Source organism: Pithys albifrons, chromosome 8, assembly GCF_047495875.1.
Source record: "Pithys albifrons albifrons isolate INPA30051 chromosome 8, PitAlb_v1, whole genome shotgun sequence".
Taxonomy (NCBI): domain Eukaryota; kingdom Metazoa; phylum Chordata; class Aves; order Passeriformes; family Thamnophilidae; genus Pithys; species Pithys albifrons.
Genome location: NC_092465.1, coordinates 23,925,050 through 23,946,259, shown reverse-complemented (window position 1 = coordinate 23,946,259; position 21,210 = coordinate 23,925,050). Strand labels below are relative to the sequence as shown.

Genomic DNA, 21,210 nt, shown 5'->3' with positions numbered 1-21,210 from the left:
ACTTAAAAAATTTGGGTACATATTCGATGCCATTTTCTTCCATGTACCGCCTTCGAGCTCTCTGGAGTTCCTCTATTCTTTGTTTCTCAGATGCTGCTGCTTCAATATTTCCTTCCTCCAGAAGCCTGTATGAATAACAGCAGACCTTACAGCAATCATACAGTGTGTACTACGAGGGATTTTTTAGTACCAATCACCAAAATTGTCAAAAGACAAGCAGAAGCCAAGTCTGCTCTCTGTGTTGTACCCACTTTCAGATCTAGTCCAAGATGTGACTCTCTTGCTACATGTGCCTGACTTACAGCCTAAGGCATACACTTTCTCCAGTAACTTCAGTGTCTCACAAATGCTGAAGTAGTATTAACTGAGAATTTGGAGGGAGTCAGTGTTTATTCCATTCATAGCAGGAGTGCATGACATTCAGAGCCTGTCCTTCAGTTTGTTAGGAGAAATCTGCCCCAAAACTGCACTATGGCTCTACTATATCAACAAGAAGCTTTCTACTTTACCTCAGCTGGGTAAAGCATTTGACTGCAATACTGACTATTTTCTCTACTAACAGAATCCTCCAAAGCTTATTCAGACTGTAGTGAAGATACAGACAAAATTCAAGACTCGTCCAAACTCAGCCTTAAACCCACCAAATACTAAGTGTATGAATAAGCATTCTTGCCTCTGATCTGGTCTGAAGCGTGCATCTGTTGCAGGAAGAAGATCTTTCAGTAAAGGATCTAATTCATTGAGCTCAATAGCAAACCTTGTGAAGCCATAATAACGTTCATAATTGGTTGGCATGGAGCCTGTATAAAAGATAAAGAAAAAAGCTTTTTAAGCTATTACTGTAAATATGTCAGAGATTCCCTTATTTATTAAATTTTAACAGAAAAAAAATTAATATATTTTACTCTTACAATTCAAAAGCATCAAAAGCTGTTCTCTAGGTGAAACAACATTCACTAAATAATAACTTCAATTGCTTATCGAGCAGATGTTGTAATTATGAGCTAATAGACTCAAAACTTTTATGATCTTCATTCCTTCTTAAATAAAAATTAATGTTTTCAAGATTTTCAAGTTAAAAATCATTTTTCTGTTCCCTAGAAAGTGGGCTTATAAAATATCTGTCAAAACTTAACTGATCTTTAGGGTTCATCTTGGGACTTAACACTCACTCACAGACTGATTCAGCACTGTCCAACACCTTATAGCACTCTCAGCAGTCAGAGTAGGCATTGCAGAGAGCAGGGTGCAAAGCAGGACTCAAAACACTATAAATACAAAGTAGGACTCAAAATACTAAGAATAGTGACGATTCCTGGATAACGCATGTATGAAAGATACAGATGCAAAGGATGACTAATTCAACCTTAGCACCTTCAAGCAAGCAGTAAGGAAGTTGAAATCAGATCCTAAAATCACAGGCACTCACCATCTCTGAAGACCAACTCTTGATGCTAATAAAGTATTAAGACAACAAACTCAGTAAACTCCTATTTGTTGAACCCAAATGAGTTACCCCACTCCCTGTGAGAAGAGGCAGAGAGGCCAGCCGAGACCTTCAGTTTTTTTCTCAATTTTATGTTGACCTCAAGACTCAGCACATTTGACCAGGAGTCAGACAGAGATGTAGAAAGTTATGCCCTGTAAGAATACTTTCATTTACCATTATTATAAAGTCATGTAAGTTCTTGTTTATTTGTTGACGCAGGAATTTTAATTTCTCTTGCGGCATTTTGTGTACTTAAAGCGAAGGCTAAAACAGCTTTACAAAGTTTAGGTTTACCCTATAACACCTGTCAGAGTTTATTGCAAGCTTCTTACCTGGCCTCCATATGCATTTGGCTGAAGGTGCAACTCCACAATAAAGGCCTTCATGCCACTTTCCGAACAGGCGATGAACCACTTTCCCTTCTTGATCTATCACAACACCCTGGACCTCATTTACATTTGAATTCCAGTAGTTCACCTGCAAGTTTAACAAAGAATTACTAGTTCACACTGGTTTTTGCTCTCCCCACTGTACGAATCTTGGTATGTGGCACCAACTGTCCCAATTTTGTATGGGAACAGCTCACCTGTAACCAAAATTTGGAATTCATATGATCTGAATATTAATTGATTTAATATATGAGAAATCCTGAGTAATTTGCTATGCAGATTTGACATAAAATATTATAAACAACTGCACACCTGGGAACGACACTGTCATTCATTAACCCAAATCTCACACACTTCTGCCAAAGTGACACTTTGCCAGTCAGAGCCAGCTAACTCTGCTCTTCCTATATTAAGAAATACCTGTATCTGTAAGGGAATCCTTTGATGTGTGGTGCACACTACTATTTGCAGCAGGGAAGACATTCACACAGTATTGCATGTTATTTTTTCTTTCTGTTTATCTTCTCTGTTTTGCTTTTCTTAGGTACATTTATTTCTTACACTTTCATTTAAGAGCCAGTTGCCCATTCTCAGAACATAAATCAGAATACATATTTCAGATTTATGGTAACACTCTATTGCTAACATTGCAATGGTATTGATCTTTTGTTGCAATATGAAGACAAACTTATTTTTAGGTAAAACAATTGATAGTAATAAATAATAACATAGCTATACAGAGTTCTATTTTTCTATTTGGTCCTTGCCTGGATATTAAAACACAATGAACCAAAACACCATTATTTAATCTAAGAAGATAAAACTTTGACCAACAAATTTTAGTAAAGGCCAAGTAAATAGCACAGTAGTCTACAGTGACTTCGTGTTTTCATCATGATAATATAAAAAAATTACATTTGGTTTTTAATTTAAAATCAGCAACAGCATAGCACACAGCTATACAGCAGTGGAACACACTGATAGCAAATGTTTGATGGAACAGAATCAGACTCTTTGACATAGCGTTCTCATTTGAGAATTTACATATTTATGAATGCTGATAAGATAAAGATAGATAAAATGTGGAATGTGGATTTCAGGAATACTGAATAAATGAAGACTTGATGTATGCTTAAATTATGCAATTATATAAATATATGTATTAGCATCCATGTTACCTTGACAAATGTGAGTTTACAAATACAAACACTGCTTTTTGTGTTTCTGATAGTTATCTCTCCGTAGTGTTCTATCCATCTCCTTCCACTAAGAATATTATGTATGCAGGTAGTGACTTTGTTCCAGACATAGTAGTCTCCATACCTAAGAACAGATTAAAAATTCGTTGGTAGCATCTATTAATCATGATGTTTACTGACAAAAAAAGTAAAGCATTGCTCTGTTATTTTAAATACAAGATCATTTGCTCAAAAATGTCTGCATAGCTTACAGTAGTAAAGTACTGCTTCTGGGTACATTATTAATCCTCCTCAGAGAAGCTCACCTAAGCTCCAGTGCAGAGGACTGTAGAATGGTGCTGTGAACCACAAATCAAGACATTATGAACCAGTGAAGCCTTGCATGGCATATTCGCTGTCCTCAGAACATAAAGTACTTTGGCCAGGACACTGGCACATCATCCCTTTCCCTCTGTAACAACTATCCAGTCAGAGCATCTCTAATGCCAAGCAAGAGAATAAAATGGGAGAATTATATTGCGCAAAGCACTTTCTCCTTCAGTGCTTAGGGGCAAGCATGAAGAAAGAAGACAAAGTTGCTGTAGAGTGTGTTTACTTCAAGTTCATGAGATGAAGAAAGAGGTGAAATGGAGTGATGCCGTATTGTTAGAGGCAGAACAAAAGGTTGGCTGCAATGTACAGGAGCAGGAATAATACTGCAAAACCAGCAGATGTGTTTAAAGTATCCTTTCCTTGCATATTCACAGAATATACAACTTGCAACTATCTCACCTGTGGTGAAACTACTATTTCTCACTACTCTGCCAACATCCGAAGAACATGCTTTGGTTTCCCTACATTTTGAAAAAAGAACTTATATAGTCACTAGTGGTTGTTCTGAGGGAACACTTAGCAGCACCGAGAGCTTTAGGACAGCGCTAGCTACTGACAGCCCTATATTGCAGCCTTGTTCTGAACAGGTGATCGCTATGGCACATATAAAACATGGGTTCTCTCTCCTGAAACTTTTCTATCCCACTCACTCCATCACTTCCTAGAGAGTTTGTATATTTTTCCTCCAAAAAATGAAATGGATCTAGAGGCTCAAAAATCCCTCAGTAACCCGACCCGAACACTAAGGAGAGATTTGAGCCAGGCACTAACTCTCAGCAGTACAACTCATGTGATGTTTGCATACACTTCCCCGAACCTATTCACAAGGCAGTACAGATCAGATTGCAGCAAAGACTGAAAACAAAAGGAGAGAGGACAGCAGCTTACTTTGGAAGAGTCACATTCAAGGTTCCAACTGGCAGAATTTCCATTGATTTCCCCCAGAATTTGTTTTTCCACCTGATATCTGAATATAATAGCGAAACATTTAAAAACCTGAAACGACCAAAGTCTCCCTCTTGCAGCGATCTGTTTGGCAATAGAGATGATCTGTGCTAGACCACCCAGTGCAAAACAGAACAGTATGAATTTGCCATGAAAATACGAAAGAAAAAAAGAATACTAGAAAATTACATTAGGTCAGAAAAATTAATGGTAAGTTTAATATTCTTCTAGGAATCATGTCTGTGCTATATTATTGTCAAATCTCTTATGAAAACATTCAACATATGTTCAAATGTGTAAAAGCCTTCCTGTATTTGTAAGAAATAGTACTTTTCTTGGTAAAAGCTTTTAAACAGAAAAGTATAAGACTGCAAGTAACAAGGGAAGTTGCAAAATATCTGCTCACTCTTGAGAATAAGAATTTGGAGTGAATAAATGAGAGCATCAGTTTATATTATGTTACTTCAAAAGTAAATATAGAACTTTCAAGTAAGTTCCAAATGCAAAGCTCAGCTTGTACAGACAAAACTTTTTACTTGACAATCAAAAAGGAGTTACGCTTTTCAATTAAAAAAGTATACCTTGCCAAAACACAAAGTTCTTCGATTCACAGTGACAGGCTGAAATTGGAGGATGGTGGCTAACCTGGAAAAGAGTTTGGCTGACTTAAAAACATTTCATTTTCATTACTAAGACGGTACAATTACTATTGCAATATGAAAATACTAAATAGCCCCCACTTTTTATTAGCCTATGTTGCTATGAAAACAGATACAACTTAAGTGGTTGTTCTCAAAACAGTTCCTTGATTACTATAAAAATGTACACCTTCTGGCATTTAATGAAGCTTGCTCATACTAACAATATTTATTTACTACTAAGAAAGCAAACCATTCTAACTGGAAATGAAAAATGGGATCATTCTATAAAGTGAAGAAACCAAAATATTAAACTTAACAGGAGTGTCTATCTAGAAACAAGTTTTACCTGCTCTGAGAAAAATCTAAATCCTTTGTCTTCTCTAATACATTCGTACGTTTCCCCAAGCAGTGGGTTAAATGGCTTGCTTCCTGCTCTAAAGTAGGTAGAGGAATAGCCTGATGCTGCAAAGGCAGCTATGAGAACCTGTGAAAATATAGACAACAACATGAGAATAGGCAGAGATTCTTGTGTATATGCCATGACTTTGCAATGTAACAAAACTCACTCTACTCAGAGTGAAAACTGCATTAACAAAGCATGCCTGAGAGTAACGCCATGCATCCCAGACAAAACCAGTATAATCTGTGTTCCTTTGGTTGATATAATTTTTTTTCTTCATGGCCTCATTCAGTCTTTCCACAGCCCCTTAAAATAACGATCTGTACATGACACTGTTTTTCTGCCTTTGACCAGGTTTATGACTACAGACCCATTTCTAGTCTCTGCTCCCTGCGAATAAATATTTATGATAACTTCTAACTACAAGATCATATACCATTTTCCTGTGGGAACTATTTAGTGCTAAACATAAACAGCTCTCCCTTACGATGCCTCTAGTGCAGAGTTATCTCCAGATCTTCCACATATGTGCAGTCTTAACAGTACCCCTGTCTACATGTACAATCTAAATTTAATAATCTGTAAAACAGGCATAAATGGAAGTAATAAGCTAAGTGACATGACATGGCAATTTAGATTACAGATCCATTTGCAGAGTTACAAAAAACCACAAGAGGCACTGAGAAGTCCAAATAAAACTTCAGAAAAGCAATACATGCTTTGTTTTCTTCCCATTCTCTATTTATTTCATCCTATTCATAAATGCAGCATCAACAAATTTTTATGGGCTTCTCTTCAACAGTAAAGACCTTCATTCTCCTAAAATTTTTCAGGTTAATTTCAAATTCTTTTTTAATTTGCCTGTAAGACAATACAGAGAAATGAGGGAATCATGACCTTTATGATAGAGAAAGCAATCAGAGGAAAAAAGCTTCCACTCCTTTTAGATGCTTATTTAAGACAGCAAAGTCTTGCCTTTTCAGAGAACAGTGAACAAGCAAGTAGGACATTCACAGCATTGCTGCCACTAGCTTTGGGTATTCAGCACGTCTGCCAAGTAGTCCCACATTCCTCAGCTGGGCTGTGCAGTTTGCATTTTTAAGGTGCTTATTAGAAGTTTGGCTTGTATTCCCAAGTATTGCACTATATATCTGTATCAGAGAAGGGGATTGAACCCGCACTTCCGGGGAAACTTTCAGTTGCCCCATGGCTTTTTCATCCTGAATTCTCCTTACTACTTCAATACACACCTTCCAAGCTTTTCAACAAAGCTGACAGTCTGCTTTAGTCACTACCATGCCCAGTCCTTACAGAATCTCCCTTTTGTGAGAGATAGAATCACAGAATATTCTGAGTTGGAAGGGACCCACTAGGATCATCCTCTGAGTCTCATGCGAAAACAGAATGTGATGACAAATAATTCAACTCCCTATTTTAAGACAGGTTCAACTTCTTCATTAGCAAGGTAAAAATACCAGTGTTTAGAACTCCTCACTCTCCTGCAGGCCTTATGAACATGTCAGTGTGGGACTTGAGCATGTGATTGTATGACAGCCACAGGCAACCTCTCTTCTCCCAGTTATCCACAGTGCTGCCAACCCATACAAGGGAACAACAGGTACGTTCAGCACCAACACTGCTGACTTGTTGTTATAGCCTTTCCCTGCTCCTTCTGAGGAAAGGGAGAGATGACATCATCAAAACACACTGAGAGCTGAACATAAGCTGCTTCCTGTCAGTTAAAAAACTAAGACATACTTACAGGGGAGCTGAAGTCAGGTTGCCCAGGTAAACTTTGTTTTGGTGTTCTGAAACCTCTCTACGAGAAATTGCCTAGGATGACATTGTGTTGACAACTAAGTCAGCCACAGACTTGATTAGCTCTTGAAGGCTGCTGGATTTGATCACTGTAAGCCAGGAAAGGAGGCTGCAGAGTTAGAAACTGCCAATGCCTACATCCCTACAGTCATAGAGTGTGAGATCGATCTTATATAAATGAGTCACAATTGCAGGACTTGTTTGGGGTTAAGAAAAGTCACTCAGCCTTGTTCAAATCAAAACTACCACCACTTAGAATTTTTCGTAGCATTTTTCTGACCCAGGAAAGAGATCTGTTGTTTGTCAACAGAAGAGGAAGAGAGGACCCTGCACAGACCTCTAGTCAACAGCTCCCTTTTCAATACAGACAGAAGAAGTGCTACACTAAATTTATTACCATGCGTTCATAAGGATCATCTGTTTCGGCAGCCTTGTCCAAGAGTTCACTGTATTCCAGCTCTTCACAAAGATGTTGCAAGGTATTCAGAGGTTCATTTAGCTCAACTGGCATGGATACTTTGGAAAGATCTTTGCCAATGTTATTTCTCAAAATATTCCACAGATTGATGTTACTGGTGTCAGGGCTGGGAGCTGGGAGACAGGTTCTCCGTCCATTTCTGAATGCACCTCCTGTTAGCTCACCATTAAGAACTGGGAAGGGAAAAAATATTATCATAAAAAAGCATCAGATAGAAAAAACAGACTTTTCCATTAAACCAAATCACTGCCAGAAAAAGCAAGCCCAACTTCACTGTTTTCAGCTGAGTTGGTCTTGTACAGACATGCAGTAATTCTGGTACATGAACATAACCAACATAATTCCCTAAAGTTTGAAACGCAGTATACTTTGCCGAGAAATGTTGTCTGCAACACTGGTGTTGTCCTCAGATATATTGTCACTCACATCACTGATATAAGATTCATCATCAGAAGCCTAAAACATAAATAAAATATCAATTAACTCAAATACATACAAAATACAAAAATAAGACAAACATATTTAACAGAAACACAAATATTCAAAGAAATAATCTCTACCCAATTAGAACTTTTAACTGAATGTTAAAAATGTTTCAAACAGCTCATACTGCCAATGCACTAAAAGTGTCAAAACAAATGCTACATTCACCTCATATTTCTGAATTCCTTACTATATAGACATATACAGACATTAAATTTGCAAAAGATGGCTTCAAGTGAGAGCAGAGATGAACAAAAAATTGGCAACGTAATGTGCTGAGGATGGGAGGTGAGAAGAAATAGTCAGATTTGTGTTTTTTATAAAGAATCAAACAATAAAACGCAGCTTGTGTTTCAGAAAAAGTTATTCAAACATCAACCTATCATTTTGCAAAGCAAGAATCATATCGGTGCTGCCTATTTGTAAGAATTGTTTTTAACATCTTTCCCAGAAATATTACTTTTTGTCTATTTCTCTTATTACAGAGAATAATATTATATGTATAGCAGAAGACTTTTTTATAAGAATATTTTAAAATCTAAATTCAGCTGACTGCACAGTCCAACACAACTGTTCCTGTCTATGTCATCCTTATGTAGAACTGCTATAGCCTAGAAAGGACGTGAACTGAGCATAAGCTACTGATACATATCACTTTCAACTCAGTTTTACAGTTCAGGGAATGTCTGCACTCCTTCATATGGTAGTCTCAGGTTTATTTATCTACACCTTCTAAGTAGCATTATTTAAAAAAATGTCACTAGTGGCAGCAATACCTAAATCTGCCCAACAGCAAAGCCGCAGGACACTCTCATAGCCTACCTCGTTTTCTGACGAGCTGGCAGATAACAGCACTTCCTGTGCATCAAAGAACTCTGAAACAGATTCAGACATAGAGAGCCTGCTTTCATTAGAAACTTGCTGAGACAGTGGCAAACTGACATGAATTTGTTCACCTGTCTGTAAATAAAGCACAGAAAAGTAAAAATATTATTTCTAATATAAAGGAAATATGCATAGAAGGGGTAAATCACCTGATTAACTTTTCTATGCCAAATGTAAGCACAGAAACTAAAGACAGCATTTTAGCAGGACTTTGTGTGTACCTAAGAGATAAGACTGAGTATTACAAAATAAAGTGCATTTTGAAGAGAGAGATACATGTCTTCTTTCGAGGTCTGCTCAGCATCTACTGCTAAGTTTTAGTAGCATGAAATTGCAGATCTAGTTCTCTATCCAAAGGAAAGATTTTTTTGGACAATAGCTGAATTGTGTCAGACAAGCTCAAATGTGAAATTCAGATGAAATGACACCTTGTCATAACAAATTACATCACTGGGAGCCAGCTTTGATACAACCAAAATTTAAATATAAAGCTTTATAAGTTACTTTTGAAATAAATGACCTTGTGAACCAGTTTAGGAGCAATGTTTGAAATGTCTGAATATTTAGGAGGACAGGTATAATACATATTTATGGACTTTTATTCCATGTTTGTAGTCCAAATCTCATTTGCATTATGCCATTGACTCAATACTACTAAAGGGAATGAACTCTCTATAGTTTATTATAAAGGCAATGTAACAGCAAAGTCAAGGGTTCAAAACTCTGTTATGTATATGTCAGTAACGGGGCAATCTAGCCCAAATAGTGAAATATACTTTCCTCTTCCTGCTATTGATGGGAGGAACACCAGATTTCAAAATGTAACCCTGCAGGTTATTGCATTAAAAAAAATTAAGATTCTCCCCGGTACCATTTCCCAAAGGATCTGCTGCTGTGGATGGAAACAGGCTTCTGACTTAATCCCTTAATTCATGCAGCATGTTGCTTCTGGGAGATAACACAGATGAAACTATTGATGCCCTTCTAAACACAGTTAACTCTTCAGACTGCAACTCAATCTCCATTAATCTTATTCCAGAAGGTTTTATGGCATCTTATTCCTGTAGAGTTATTGCATACAGTCACCTCAAAATGCAGTAACAAACCTTCCCCAAAAATCTCATGAACAAACCAAGAGGTCAAAACCTATTCCTTTTTCATTGGGACTTAGAAACTTGTAGATGGTTTGTGATGTTTGATGAATTATAATGAAAAATAGAAGCTCATTCCACTGTAATCGTTAAAGGAAGTGACTAAAATTCTGAGGTTTTCTGTAAGTCAGAGAGGACCTTGGAAAAATACACATCCCCTACCTGAAAAAGACTCACATGGGAATTATCTACACATGGCAAGATTATAAACACATAAAAAGAATCAATAGAAGAACTGAATAAGAGATCTGGAAATCTCTTTAAGAAACTCCTTCAGTCAGGTACACTTCCACCAAGACAATGATGTACATGTGAAAAAAAACCAGCTAACTAACAAAAAGTGCAAAACAGAAGAGATGGCCATTGCCCAGAACTTCACTGCAGATTGCTGTGCTGTGGCACTACTTCACTTCTGTCTTCTGGTGCTTGTCTCCAGCATGTTGGATTCTTGGAAAAATTGTTTGGATGTTTTCAAAAAGCAAATAAATAAAAGTAATTGGAAACATAATTTAACCTTTCTTGTTGGTAGAAATAACTAGGAGACAAAAGCATGTTAATTGAAATGGCATACACATAAAAAAATAGTGGAAATGACAAATCAAAAACATATCGGTAAAATCAAGCAGAATGGTTGTCAAAGTGACCATATTCATTGCACTATATTACAGCTCATAAATTCAGATTTGTCATGAGGGAAGCTTGCTGTTATTAATGCAAATGTTCGTTAATGTGTTGACTAAAGAAAGCAAAATAAGAAAAAATTGATGTTGCAAACATATTAGTGTAGTGCTTGGTTCACAGACTGAAACTTTTGATTTTAGCAGCACCACTCTAAACATCAGGCCCTTTAAGTACTTGCAAGATCAGGCCATTAAATACTAAGCTGTTCTGTTCATCTGGCAAGAAACTAGTACACAGAACTGGTTATCTACTGTGTGTTACATTCAAATACAGTAAAACCTCACTAATTCCCACAGCCAACAATTAATATTCCAAAACTGGAGTCCTTCTCTGTTCCTCTAAAGAGAACATGCTGAGTTCTTTCATGAGGTCTGACACATGCAAAACAGAAGTTTTATTTTATGTAAGGAAGTATAACCTGACTTTTTCTGTGAATGAACACTTGCCAATCTGAAAAATTCTATAATTTGTCAGGTGTGTTTAAGCTATTAGTGAGAATTAGCAAGGTTGGTTTGTACTCTAAATCCATTAAAGGCCAAAGTCTTACCTCATCAGGACTAGGGATAATATTTACACTGACAACCTGATCACAAATAACAGATTCTGAATGTATTCTGTTCAAGCGACTCCTTAGTTCAGCATTCTGGTTGAGAGCCTTAAAATAAAAATTGCACATTTCATTTAAAATTAAAAATTAAAATTTAAGCATTAAACAGAATTTAAAAAAAATCTTTCTGCCAGCAATTTCCTAAGAAATCACAGAACCTTTCTTCCATTTATATATATACCTATTTTGAGATCCTCTCTGACATGATTTAATCTTTAATTACTTTGCCTTCTGTGATTTTCAGGACATGGGGGAACAGATGTTCTCCCACAATGTGACACTGGCATTCTAACTCAGTTCTTCAGATGGCTCTTTGGCAGGTGTACTGGTGGGTTATGCACATTATGAAAATGGGGAGTGAATGCAGCAAAAAAGAGAGAAACTGCAGAGCAACAAACAGGAACTACCTACAAAATGCCCAAAGAGGCAATGCTTGGTTTACAACTGTACAGCCCCTTCCAAATCAAGGTTATCAGCACATGGAGCCTCAAAACAGAAATTGCTCCATTCTCACTGAAAGCAACATAATTGCTAGTTCCTGGTCTGCCCATCCAGACCAATTTTATAGACTTGCTTTTGTGTACTTATTTCCAAGTACAGATCCATTACAGTGTCACAAACACCAAGAGAATTCAGCTGGTGTCTATATCTGCTCATTTTTCTCCTGTTTTAAAGTCCAACATAGATTATAAATTTGGGTGCAAATGTACATATTATCCCTTATTTGGAAAGAATTGCATGCAAGATTCTGAAATCCAGAAAAAATGTATTATGCTACATATCTAGAACATGAACTGACTTAACCTTAATATATCCCCAACACTGGGGATCATAGAAAACAACAACAGACACACATGCTGTGTTAGTACTAAAAGACTGTTGCAATGGAGTAAGAAACTTCTTTTGTCTTCCCCTAGTGGAGACTCAGGAATAGATGCTATGAATCTACTGAAACAAAGTAGGACCAAAGTAAAATAGGTACATTCAAGATGCCACCAAACAGTTTAAATTTCCAATTTTGCTTTCCTCTGAAATGGTCCAGGCCTGTTCACAGTTGCCATCTACCAGGAAGGAAAGGTGAAGGTGATGACTAATAGCAGCCTGGCTGTAGCTTCTAAAACTGCTCACACCTGATCATGTGTCTGGACCAGCCAAGTCAAAGTCAATTTTCCATTTATTCTCTATTGAGACTATTGAACTAACATATGACAGTGACTTTTAAACTAACACTGGAAGCCAGGATTGAGAAGAAAATGTTTCCCTTTTTTTAATACAAGTTGCTAATAAATCTCCACAGGTCTCAATTTTTATCCAAAACCAGAAATGGTTACTCTCCTCTCCTGTCCTTAAACTTTTTTTGTTACAACATAGAGCGATCAGTCTGCATAACATGATACACCTCTGTATCTATAGCTATAGAAAAGTTTCTCTTTAAGACTCTGTTCATATTTCTTGCAGATGCAGTCCTCCACACAGATCCAATAAAAAGCTTTTACACTTGTTTGATAGGAATTAAAAAAAAGAGTTATTTTGCAATCTGAGGACTTATTGTTGCTTTACTTCTTCCCCACTAAAGCAAATTGCAATTTTCTTTTAGCTTAAGTGGAAGAGATGCTGGACAGTAACAGGTGTTTATCTGGAAATCAAATTTATCCACGATTATCTTGTAATCCATGATTCCTTTTGCTATTACAGACATGGACATATAAAACAAATCTGACATTATACATCAAAAGTTAAAACCTAATTACAAAAGCAAGAATATCTCCTTGGCTTAGCTGGAAACAGCTCCATGAAAGACATCTACCCTTCATATAAAAACATTTGATGCTTTTTCTTTACTTTGGAAAACTGTCACATACATGCTTACACAAACAAATTACATCCTTTATCTCCACATGCACTGTGGTTAGATCTAGGTTATAACAGAATACATCATAGTTCTGGTCGAGAACTTGGCTTTTTCTTGGTTTCTTTACCTCAAGAAATGGCCAAAATACAACAGAAATAGTGCATCTGGCAATTTAGATGTGCTCAAAATCAAAACAAGAACATACCTGAGAGAGGGACTGTCTGAGGTGTGTTATTTGAGCATTGTTGCCAGTGAGATCCTGCTCTGAAACAATCTGCTTAAGCTTCTCCTTCTCTATAGCTATGCTGTTAAAGGCAGACTTCAAAAGAGAATGCACTACAAAAAAGAAGAAAAACAAGAAGATTTTTCTTGGCTACAGAAACCCCATTGATATCTATTACAATATTTCAGTAACAGAGAGTGAGACTTCCATCCCATGACCATGGACATTTGAAACAAGGATCTGAACTTCAAGTAATTCATGCCAGATTCTGTACAAACATTCACAGCTTGTGATTGTAATGGGCATACTGTATGTTCACACATATGCCATCTGAGCATATTCTTGGTACTGAATATATGGAAAGGTACATATTTGGGAAAATTGTCCAATATATGTTCTTTTCTTTCTGCTTTTTATTTTTACTTTTCAGAGTAACAGAAAAATCATTTTGGTTAAGACTTAATATTGGACTAATAAAGAAAATTACTTGGTCTTTTAACAGGTTTTAAACTTTTTTGAGATGTCAGTCTCACATTCTTTCTCTGCCTGTTATAAAACAGATAGCAAATTGACAACAAACCTTTAAAAATAGTATTTTTCAATTTGTAGGACCATTAATTTACCAGCAATAAAATGGCATCTCTAAGGTACATTCCATTACATTTTGTTTTCGCAGACAGAAAAAACATTGCAGAAAAATGAACTACAAAACATTATGTGTAGCAATGACATTCTGATTGATCTTTGGGGAGAAATAAAGCATTTCATTGAGAAAGTAGATGACTGCAAATTCAGCCACATATTTACATGATGAAGAAAGTAGTTCTGAAGACTTGTAAAATAATCTCACATCAGATAAAGAGTTTACTTATCTCTATATTTATTACATACATGGAAAATATAACAAGTTGTTTTATGTAAGCCACCTGACCAGTTGAACACTCTTGTACAATATCATCCAATGCAGATGAATGCCTTGGCCATAATTAAGCAAGGGAAATAAAGAAACACAACAGAGAAGCACAGTACAGGAAAGGCTTGACATTTCCAGTTACCTTTTTGTGCCATCAAGCAGAATTCTTCTTGAAGCTTCATGTATTCAGTAGAGCACTCCAGAGGGTCTGTTACATGGCTTGGGGGAGCCTGAAACTCAATGTCTGCACAAAGGTTGGGATTGGATGAATGCAATCGAACGGGTGACATTGTAGCACTGAAAGGAACCTACAGCAAGGAACAGTGAAGAAATATTGCATAAGGTCTAAACAAACTTTTGATTCTGTTGAAGCAAAATACAGTTTCTTCTGAAAAGACTTGATTCACAATGTGAAGAACATGGTAAGAGTGAACATGTAATGTCTTACTCTCCTAAATCTCAACACAGTTGCTCCAGAATTCTGTTGAAGTTTTTCACTGAAACAGACAAAAGAAGGCCTAAATACAAAGCCACCAGCTACTGGAGGAATATTTCAATTCTAATATGTACAAAAATGGACAATTTCTTAACGTTTAGATTACTGAAAAACTGAACCATGAGATATGCTCCTTTATATTTGAACATTTGTGAGTACATGTAGATGACTTGTTACAATACCAACATTAAGTAAGCAAGTTCCTCTGCAGACCTAGAAATAGGATATCATAATATCAAATATATCACTAAAGTTTTTCAAAACTACTGGCAAGTCTTCAGCTGAAACTCATTGTACTGGCAACTTTGAAGAAGGAAAAAAGCATATAGTCTTCTATTTTATTTCCAGCTAAACAAAAAAACAACAACAACAATAACAAATAAAATTTAAAAATGCACCTGATTTTCATTTAAAGTACATGAGCCCTAAATAAATGCAGAGAGATGCAGTTCAGTAAGATGGAGTAATGAATTTAGTTTATTATCACTTCCATTTCTCTTTCACCTATACTTTCCAGGTACAGTAATAAAAAAATTTTCTAAGTTATATAGTTTTCTAAGTTATGTATCGTGTACTGAGCAGTCACCTATAAGCTACATATGCAGTACATGCCTACCACTGTTATATACGTGATGTGTGTGAGACTATATATTGTATTTTATTTTAATGTTACCATTTACACACATTTATATGAAAATCAGGCCAAGAACCCAATTTTCAAATGTAAATGCAAAGGAAAAGCATGCAGAACTAAATTTTGTTACTTAAATATTAAGCACTGTCTAACATAGTAAGCACTGTTTAACACATTAAATCTAATTCATTTCATCATATTGATCAAATGTGTAAATCAAGAATTTTCACACTGTAGCCCGATGTAATTGTTTAAATATTAAAAATGGGGCCAAAATACAAAATGTCTCTTCCAAGGCATGGTAAAGAGCAGCAGAAAACATAAAAAGTCATATTACCAAGAATTTTTATCAATAGATTAGTTCTATACTGACATTAGTCTTTAACTTGGTACCTTCTTATTCAATTAGATCAGGGAATGGTTTTATCATCAATCCCTCCTGTAAAAGCTGACATCAGTATACATCAGTATATATAGGTTTCTGATTTTCCAGTGAAACTCTCAAAATCTTATTGGATCTAGTCATGATTCCACTCATAAGCATATTCTGTGAAACACCATGTCACTCTGCTTCCTTGTATTCCAGATACATAGAGCACATAAAATATAAGCTCTGTGGCACCTATCCAGTATAAGCTTTATTCCTTCTCTTGTATTTTGAGTCTTAGCTATATCAACAAAATAGGTAGTTTGTACTGGACCTCATTTTAGCCTCATATCAAGAAGACTTCATTAAGAAGAGACGTAGAATAAATTCCTTCTATTCGTACTGAATATTTAACTATTATGTTCTTTGCAAGTACCAGACTGCCTCTTCCAAGAGCCCAGAAAACTAGGTAAATAGACTACTGTGGCTAAATGTGAGTTCATCTCAAATTTCCTTTACAAAACCTTTCCCTTAAATCAGAGAGCATGTTTCCAGAACCTTCTGATTGGGAGCACCGCAAAGGTTCAACTGCTCCATGTGGCTCCAGGAGAGCAGAGTAGGTATCTACATGATACCTGTGTGTGTGTGGAGCATGTACCCAACCCTGCAGGTTATCCACAAGGCAGGAAAGAACCCGATACCAGCCATAATGCAGGAGCTTGAGGGAGAGTCCTCACAGCTACATGTGCCTGTGGGGATGGGTCAGGTTGTCCCAGACCCACAAAGACTGGCAGAGCTGCAGGCAGGCTGCCCACATATGGTGGCAAGCTCTTTAGTCACTCTGTGATGAATCTAGCTGGAGAGATCTCCTTAGATCCATCATTTCTGCCTCATACCTCAGCTGGGCAGGCTGAAAAGCAATGTTTTACCAGTGTGGTTTATAGGAAAAAAAATTTTAAAGTATATCCTAGAAACAGAATTTACATGTTCTACAAACACTGTCACGCTACTTGCAAGATATATACATTCACATGACAGACAAGTAGCTGCCTTGCTGACTGCTTTAAATACAGGAGCCAAAAATACTGTACTGTTGACATAAATTCTCCTCATAAGCATCTTTATAAAAGTTTCCAAGCTACTTTCCATAACAGATGAAAAAACCCCTCATTAAACAAAAATTGTCATTCTCTTAAATAGGCAACAGTACATGAAACACTGCCAGCACACTTCTCTTACCCTTTTTTCCTTTCACCAATATGCTTTCTCTCTATATTAATGGTGACTTGATTCTGACTTTATAACCCATTCTCTTTTTGGTTGTTTTTTATTGTTGTTTTGAAAGTTTTAAAACAATACTGAGATTCTTGATGCATCACTCTAGTTTCCTCCACGCACACCCTTCCAGACATGACCTCAGATGAACCTTGGCATAACTTCCTGCTTTATGCCAGAGGCGTAATACCCACTCATCCATCACCTTCTTCAGAATTACGTGTTCCTGTAGGAACAAACTGTCCTGGTGGAGTGAGTTGTAAGGAAAATGTCCTCTTTCTGCTGTGCCTTTAACTGGGATAATTCTGTGTCCCTCGGTCTAAGCACACAGCCTCACTGTCTGGGAGAGACAAGCACTTCACTGCATCAGCCAGGAAGAACCAGCCATGGCCACAAATACAACAGCTGCAGAGTCATTTTGGTGCCTCTAGTTTTCCTTTCTCCTGCACTTTTTCCAGCTTCTCCAAGACCTGCCTCAACAGTTCCTCATTTCAGCTGCAGGTAACTCAGCAATACCCTGTACTCTTACTTCCTTCCAGTCTAAGTCCAGCTGTATTTGTCCTCTGAAGCACTCTTTTAGTCAAGGAGTACAACCCTCGTCAGTGCTGTTTAACTACTGCTGAACCTGCTGGTTATATCTGCCCACAAACTCCCAACAACTTGGCTGCTCAGCCAAGTAAATTGGGAATCATGTTGATTTCTCTGCTAGGCAGGCAGACTGATGAAGTCAAAATAGCAATCGATTACTGAGCACAGCATCCAGCATCAAATGATTAGGGAGGAATAAACTTCGATGAGTTAATTTGGAAACTGGAGAAACACTGATTTCTCTCATGCTTTTTAGGAGGGCATGACAGGAACTGAGTTTGTAATTCAGGTAGCAGGAGCTCAAGATAGTTAGCCTTAAGGAGAAACTATGTACAATCTAAGGGATTTTAGCTACGGCCTAACCCAGCAGACCCTGGGATACTTCAGCCTGGGGAAGACATTTACTGCTTGAGTTAGATAAGTGATATGCATTTAAAGCTCACTTCAATCTTCGCCTGCACAGAGTCTTCCCTATCTAGCTGTTGTACTAATCAGCTGATGGATTAGTACTAATATCTATATTGTACATTCCTAATGAGTATATTCTTGATAAAGAAGCAGCTGAAGATATCCTTTTGATGCTAATTCGATTTCACAAACAGGAGTTCCCCACCTAATTCCCAGCCCCTGTATTGGCTTCACAGCTCCACATTTTCTGTAAAAGACTTACAGAAATATCCAAACTAAATACAGACACTGAAGTAGTAATATGACTTTTTGGGATTATGAAATGTAAACAGAAAGTGTCTCAAACAAAAAGCCTAATCTTACACTACTTATTTAAAAAGTCATAATATTTTATAATTCCATGGTTGTAACAAATTTCCTTAGTTCTGCTGTCCTGCTATAGACTGTCACAACAGTCTTAAACAGAATTTGATCTTTTTTTCTATTTTTTATAGTTTATAGCAGAGTATGTCAAAGACATGTTCAGATAGTGCAGGGCCTGAGTCTGTCACTTGCACTTGCATAAAGGAGGAGGAACATGTACCACATAAGCAAGCCCAGACCCACATTTATAGAAATTATTTCTGTCAGGCCTGACTTCTAAGAAATTCAGCGAAAAGTGGGTAGCACAGACACCTCCAAAAAGTGCAAGAAATATTTTCATAAGTCTATTACACAACCAAGTTACATAGCTTCCCATCTTTAGAGCTATCCCTTGATTTTTAAATCCACTCACTGTTGTAGCCACTGCAGCTGCCAGTCTCTGCCGGCGTCGTGTTGTGCTGAACTGGCCCTTCGGTGCCGGCCCTTCCTGACAGTGAATGCAAGAAGAGAAGTAGAAAAAGAGAAGGGAAGGGGTGATGGGACACAGGAAGATGAAAGATGAACAGAAAAGGGAGAGGGAGAGTCTTTAAGTGGGTTTCAATTTTGTTAACTCTTATGGCCTATGCATGTAGAGGACATACCCCGTGTTTTCAGTTGTGTATGCCAGAGACATAAAAAGCTAGATACTTCACTAAAATTATCTGCAGTTGGACTGAAGTGTACTCACTAAGACTACAAAAAAAAATCTATCAGCATTGCCATTCAGAGTCATGAGGCAATAATGGAACAATAAAACAAAAAGGATGCCATGGCATGACAGAAAAAGAAACAAAAAAATCAAGCTTCTTCTGGGGGTCACTTGACCATCTAGAAGATGAATTCTAAAAGACATCACTTTGCATTAGTGGAAGTGCATGAACTGTGGTCACTGAAGGTGCATGCATCTCAATGGTAAACTTTTCAGTGTTTATGTTATATAGTGAGCTTGTTTTCAGACCTATATACACTCTTACTTTTCCTGAAAGCAGCCTGGGCACTATCTAAATAACAATGGTGTAGATTGGGTACACTGACACCATGCTGAAGAACAGCATATTGTATTTCAAATATTAGTTGAACTGTCTTGCTTCTGTAACATTCCTGCTGGTAGGGTTGCTGCATCTGAGAGTGGCCTAATACTTCACCCTCTGGCTAATGCTCATGGCAATGCTATTGATAATTGGAAGGGGTGTCTAATGATCATAGCAAGAGAAGAATTGCAGTGTAGAATTATATACAATCCTGACATTAATAAAATTTGTACGTAATCTAAAATACTGAGTATAAACTTTGTTCAAGCAGAGAACACATCATGTGTACAATGTAAAGCTGTTTGTGCTCTACAGAAACATGCCAATCCTGTGAATAAGAGTTTGAAGGAATATTTTTCTTTAAATAATAGGGACAAACATATCTACAGAGAGAGATATGCACAAATTATATATATATATATATATGCACAAAATTATGAATACAGGTATACGTTATTAAAATGGGAACTGTGAGTTTTACAGAACCATACACTCTCCTCAACATGATAGAAAGTGAGGTCATAATCAGAGTTACAATATAAAAAAATATTTATTTAAGGGAAAAAGTAGTAAGCTAGTCTGGATCTGGTTCCAGCTCTGAGCTGAAAGTCTCAGTAGAGCAAGGTGACTTTTCAGGTTATTCCATGCTACTATATAGCTCTGTACTAAACTACTCTCCCTGTGGAAAAAACAATTGTTTGCCCTGTTGTTGCAGGGCATTTCCATAAGATTTTAAATAGGCTTTTTAAAAACAAAATAAACATCCTCCACAAAAGCAATCTTTCTTCAGAGAAGCATTTCGTGTATTACTCTTGAGTAAAGCCCTGTAAATCAAGCTGTTAATCCTAAACAACTTACTAACAACAATACTGAATTTCCAAACCTCCAAATGTATGCTCAATTTTATTTCAGGGAGTAATCCCACCCTAGTCACTGGGATTAGCTGTGTGAGCAAAGTCAAGTGCACACAGAACAGGTACATTTAATTGGCAAATATGCATTTCTAGGTAACAAATCAAGCATCTGCTCTTACAAGAAAAAGTATGTTTTAACAATATACACCTAGCATTCACACTGCAGAATGTGTTAGCAGGAATACAATGAAAACTATCTTATTAACAAAAAAACAGTAACAGGTACAATACAAAATCTGAGTGAGAGAATTCTCTCCTTGTCTTTTACACAGCAGATGCTGAGCCAGCAAAAAATACACCCTCGTTCCCCATTACTCGCAAAGAACACACCTATATATAAAGCTCTTTGGTTTTTATCCTCCCTAGAGGGATGGCTATTAACATTATACTGTCAGAGGGTCTTTGATGGCAGGCAACAAATGCTCATTCTAAAAGCATAGGTGCAAATACTACAAATGGAATTAATAGGGCAAATAGCTCAAAATTAGTTTGTTAGTTTTAACATTATCCCCTAAAACTAATGAGATGTTTGAAGACATGAGGAAAGTAACAGGACAACAGAAATTTTC

At 36.9% G+C, this 21,210-nt stretch overlaps 1 protein-coding gene across 6 annotated transcripts in view; it reads right to left on the bottom strand.

Annotated features, from left to right (window-relative positions):
* OSBPL6 (oxysterol binding protein like 6) overlaps positions 1 to 21,210 on the bottom strand; it is a 99,262-nt gene that overhangs the window by 11,475 nt on the left and 66,577 nt on the right. For 3 of the 6 annotated variants that reach the window (XM_071562260.1, XM_071562259.1, XM_071562262.1), the window contains 14 exons: positions 19,070 to 19,144; positions 14,669 to 14,834; positions 13,596 to 13,726; positions 11,479 to 11,586; positions 9,037 to 9,174; positions 8,100 to 8,187; positions 7,651 to 7,904; positions 5,382 to 5,519; positions 4,976 to 5,039; positions 4,338 to 4,416; positions 3,057 to 3,201; positions 1,822 to 1,966; positions 674 to 800; positions 3 to 125 (listed from right to left, as the gene is read on the bottom strand). In XM_071562260.1, the coding sequence (XP_071418361.1) occupies positions 3 to 125; positions 674 to 800; positions 1,822 to 1,966; positions 3,057 to 3,201; positions 4,338 to 4,416; positions 4,976 to 5,039; positions 5,382 to 5,519; positions 7,651 to 7,904; positions 8,100 to 8,187; positions 9,037 to 9,174; positions 11,479 to 11,586; positions 13,596 to 13,726; positions 14,669 to 14,834; positions 19,070 to 19,144 (1,781 nt within the window). The remainder of the gene's footprint in view (positions 1 to 2; positions 126 to 673; positions 801 to 1,821; positions 1,967 to 3,056; positions 3,202 to 4,337; positions 4,417 to 4,975; positions 5,040 to 5,381; positions 5,520 to 7,650; positions 7,905 to 8,099; positions 8,188 to 9,036; positions 9,175 to 11,478; positions 11,587 to 13,595; positions 13,727 to 14,668; positions 14,835 to 19,069; positions 19,145 to 21,210) is intronic. The other 3 variants (XM_071562263.1, XM_071562261.1, XM_071562264.1) reach the window with 3 other exon arrangements.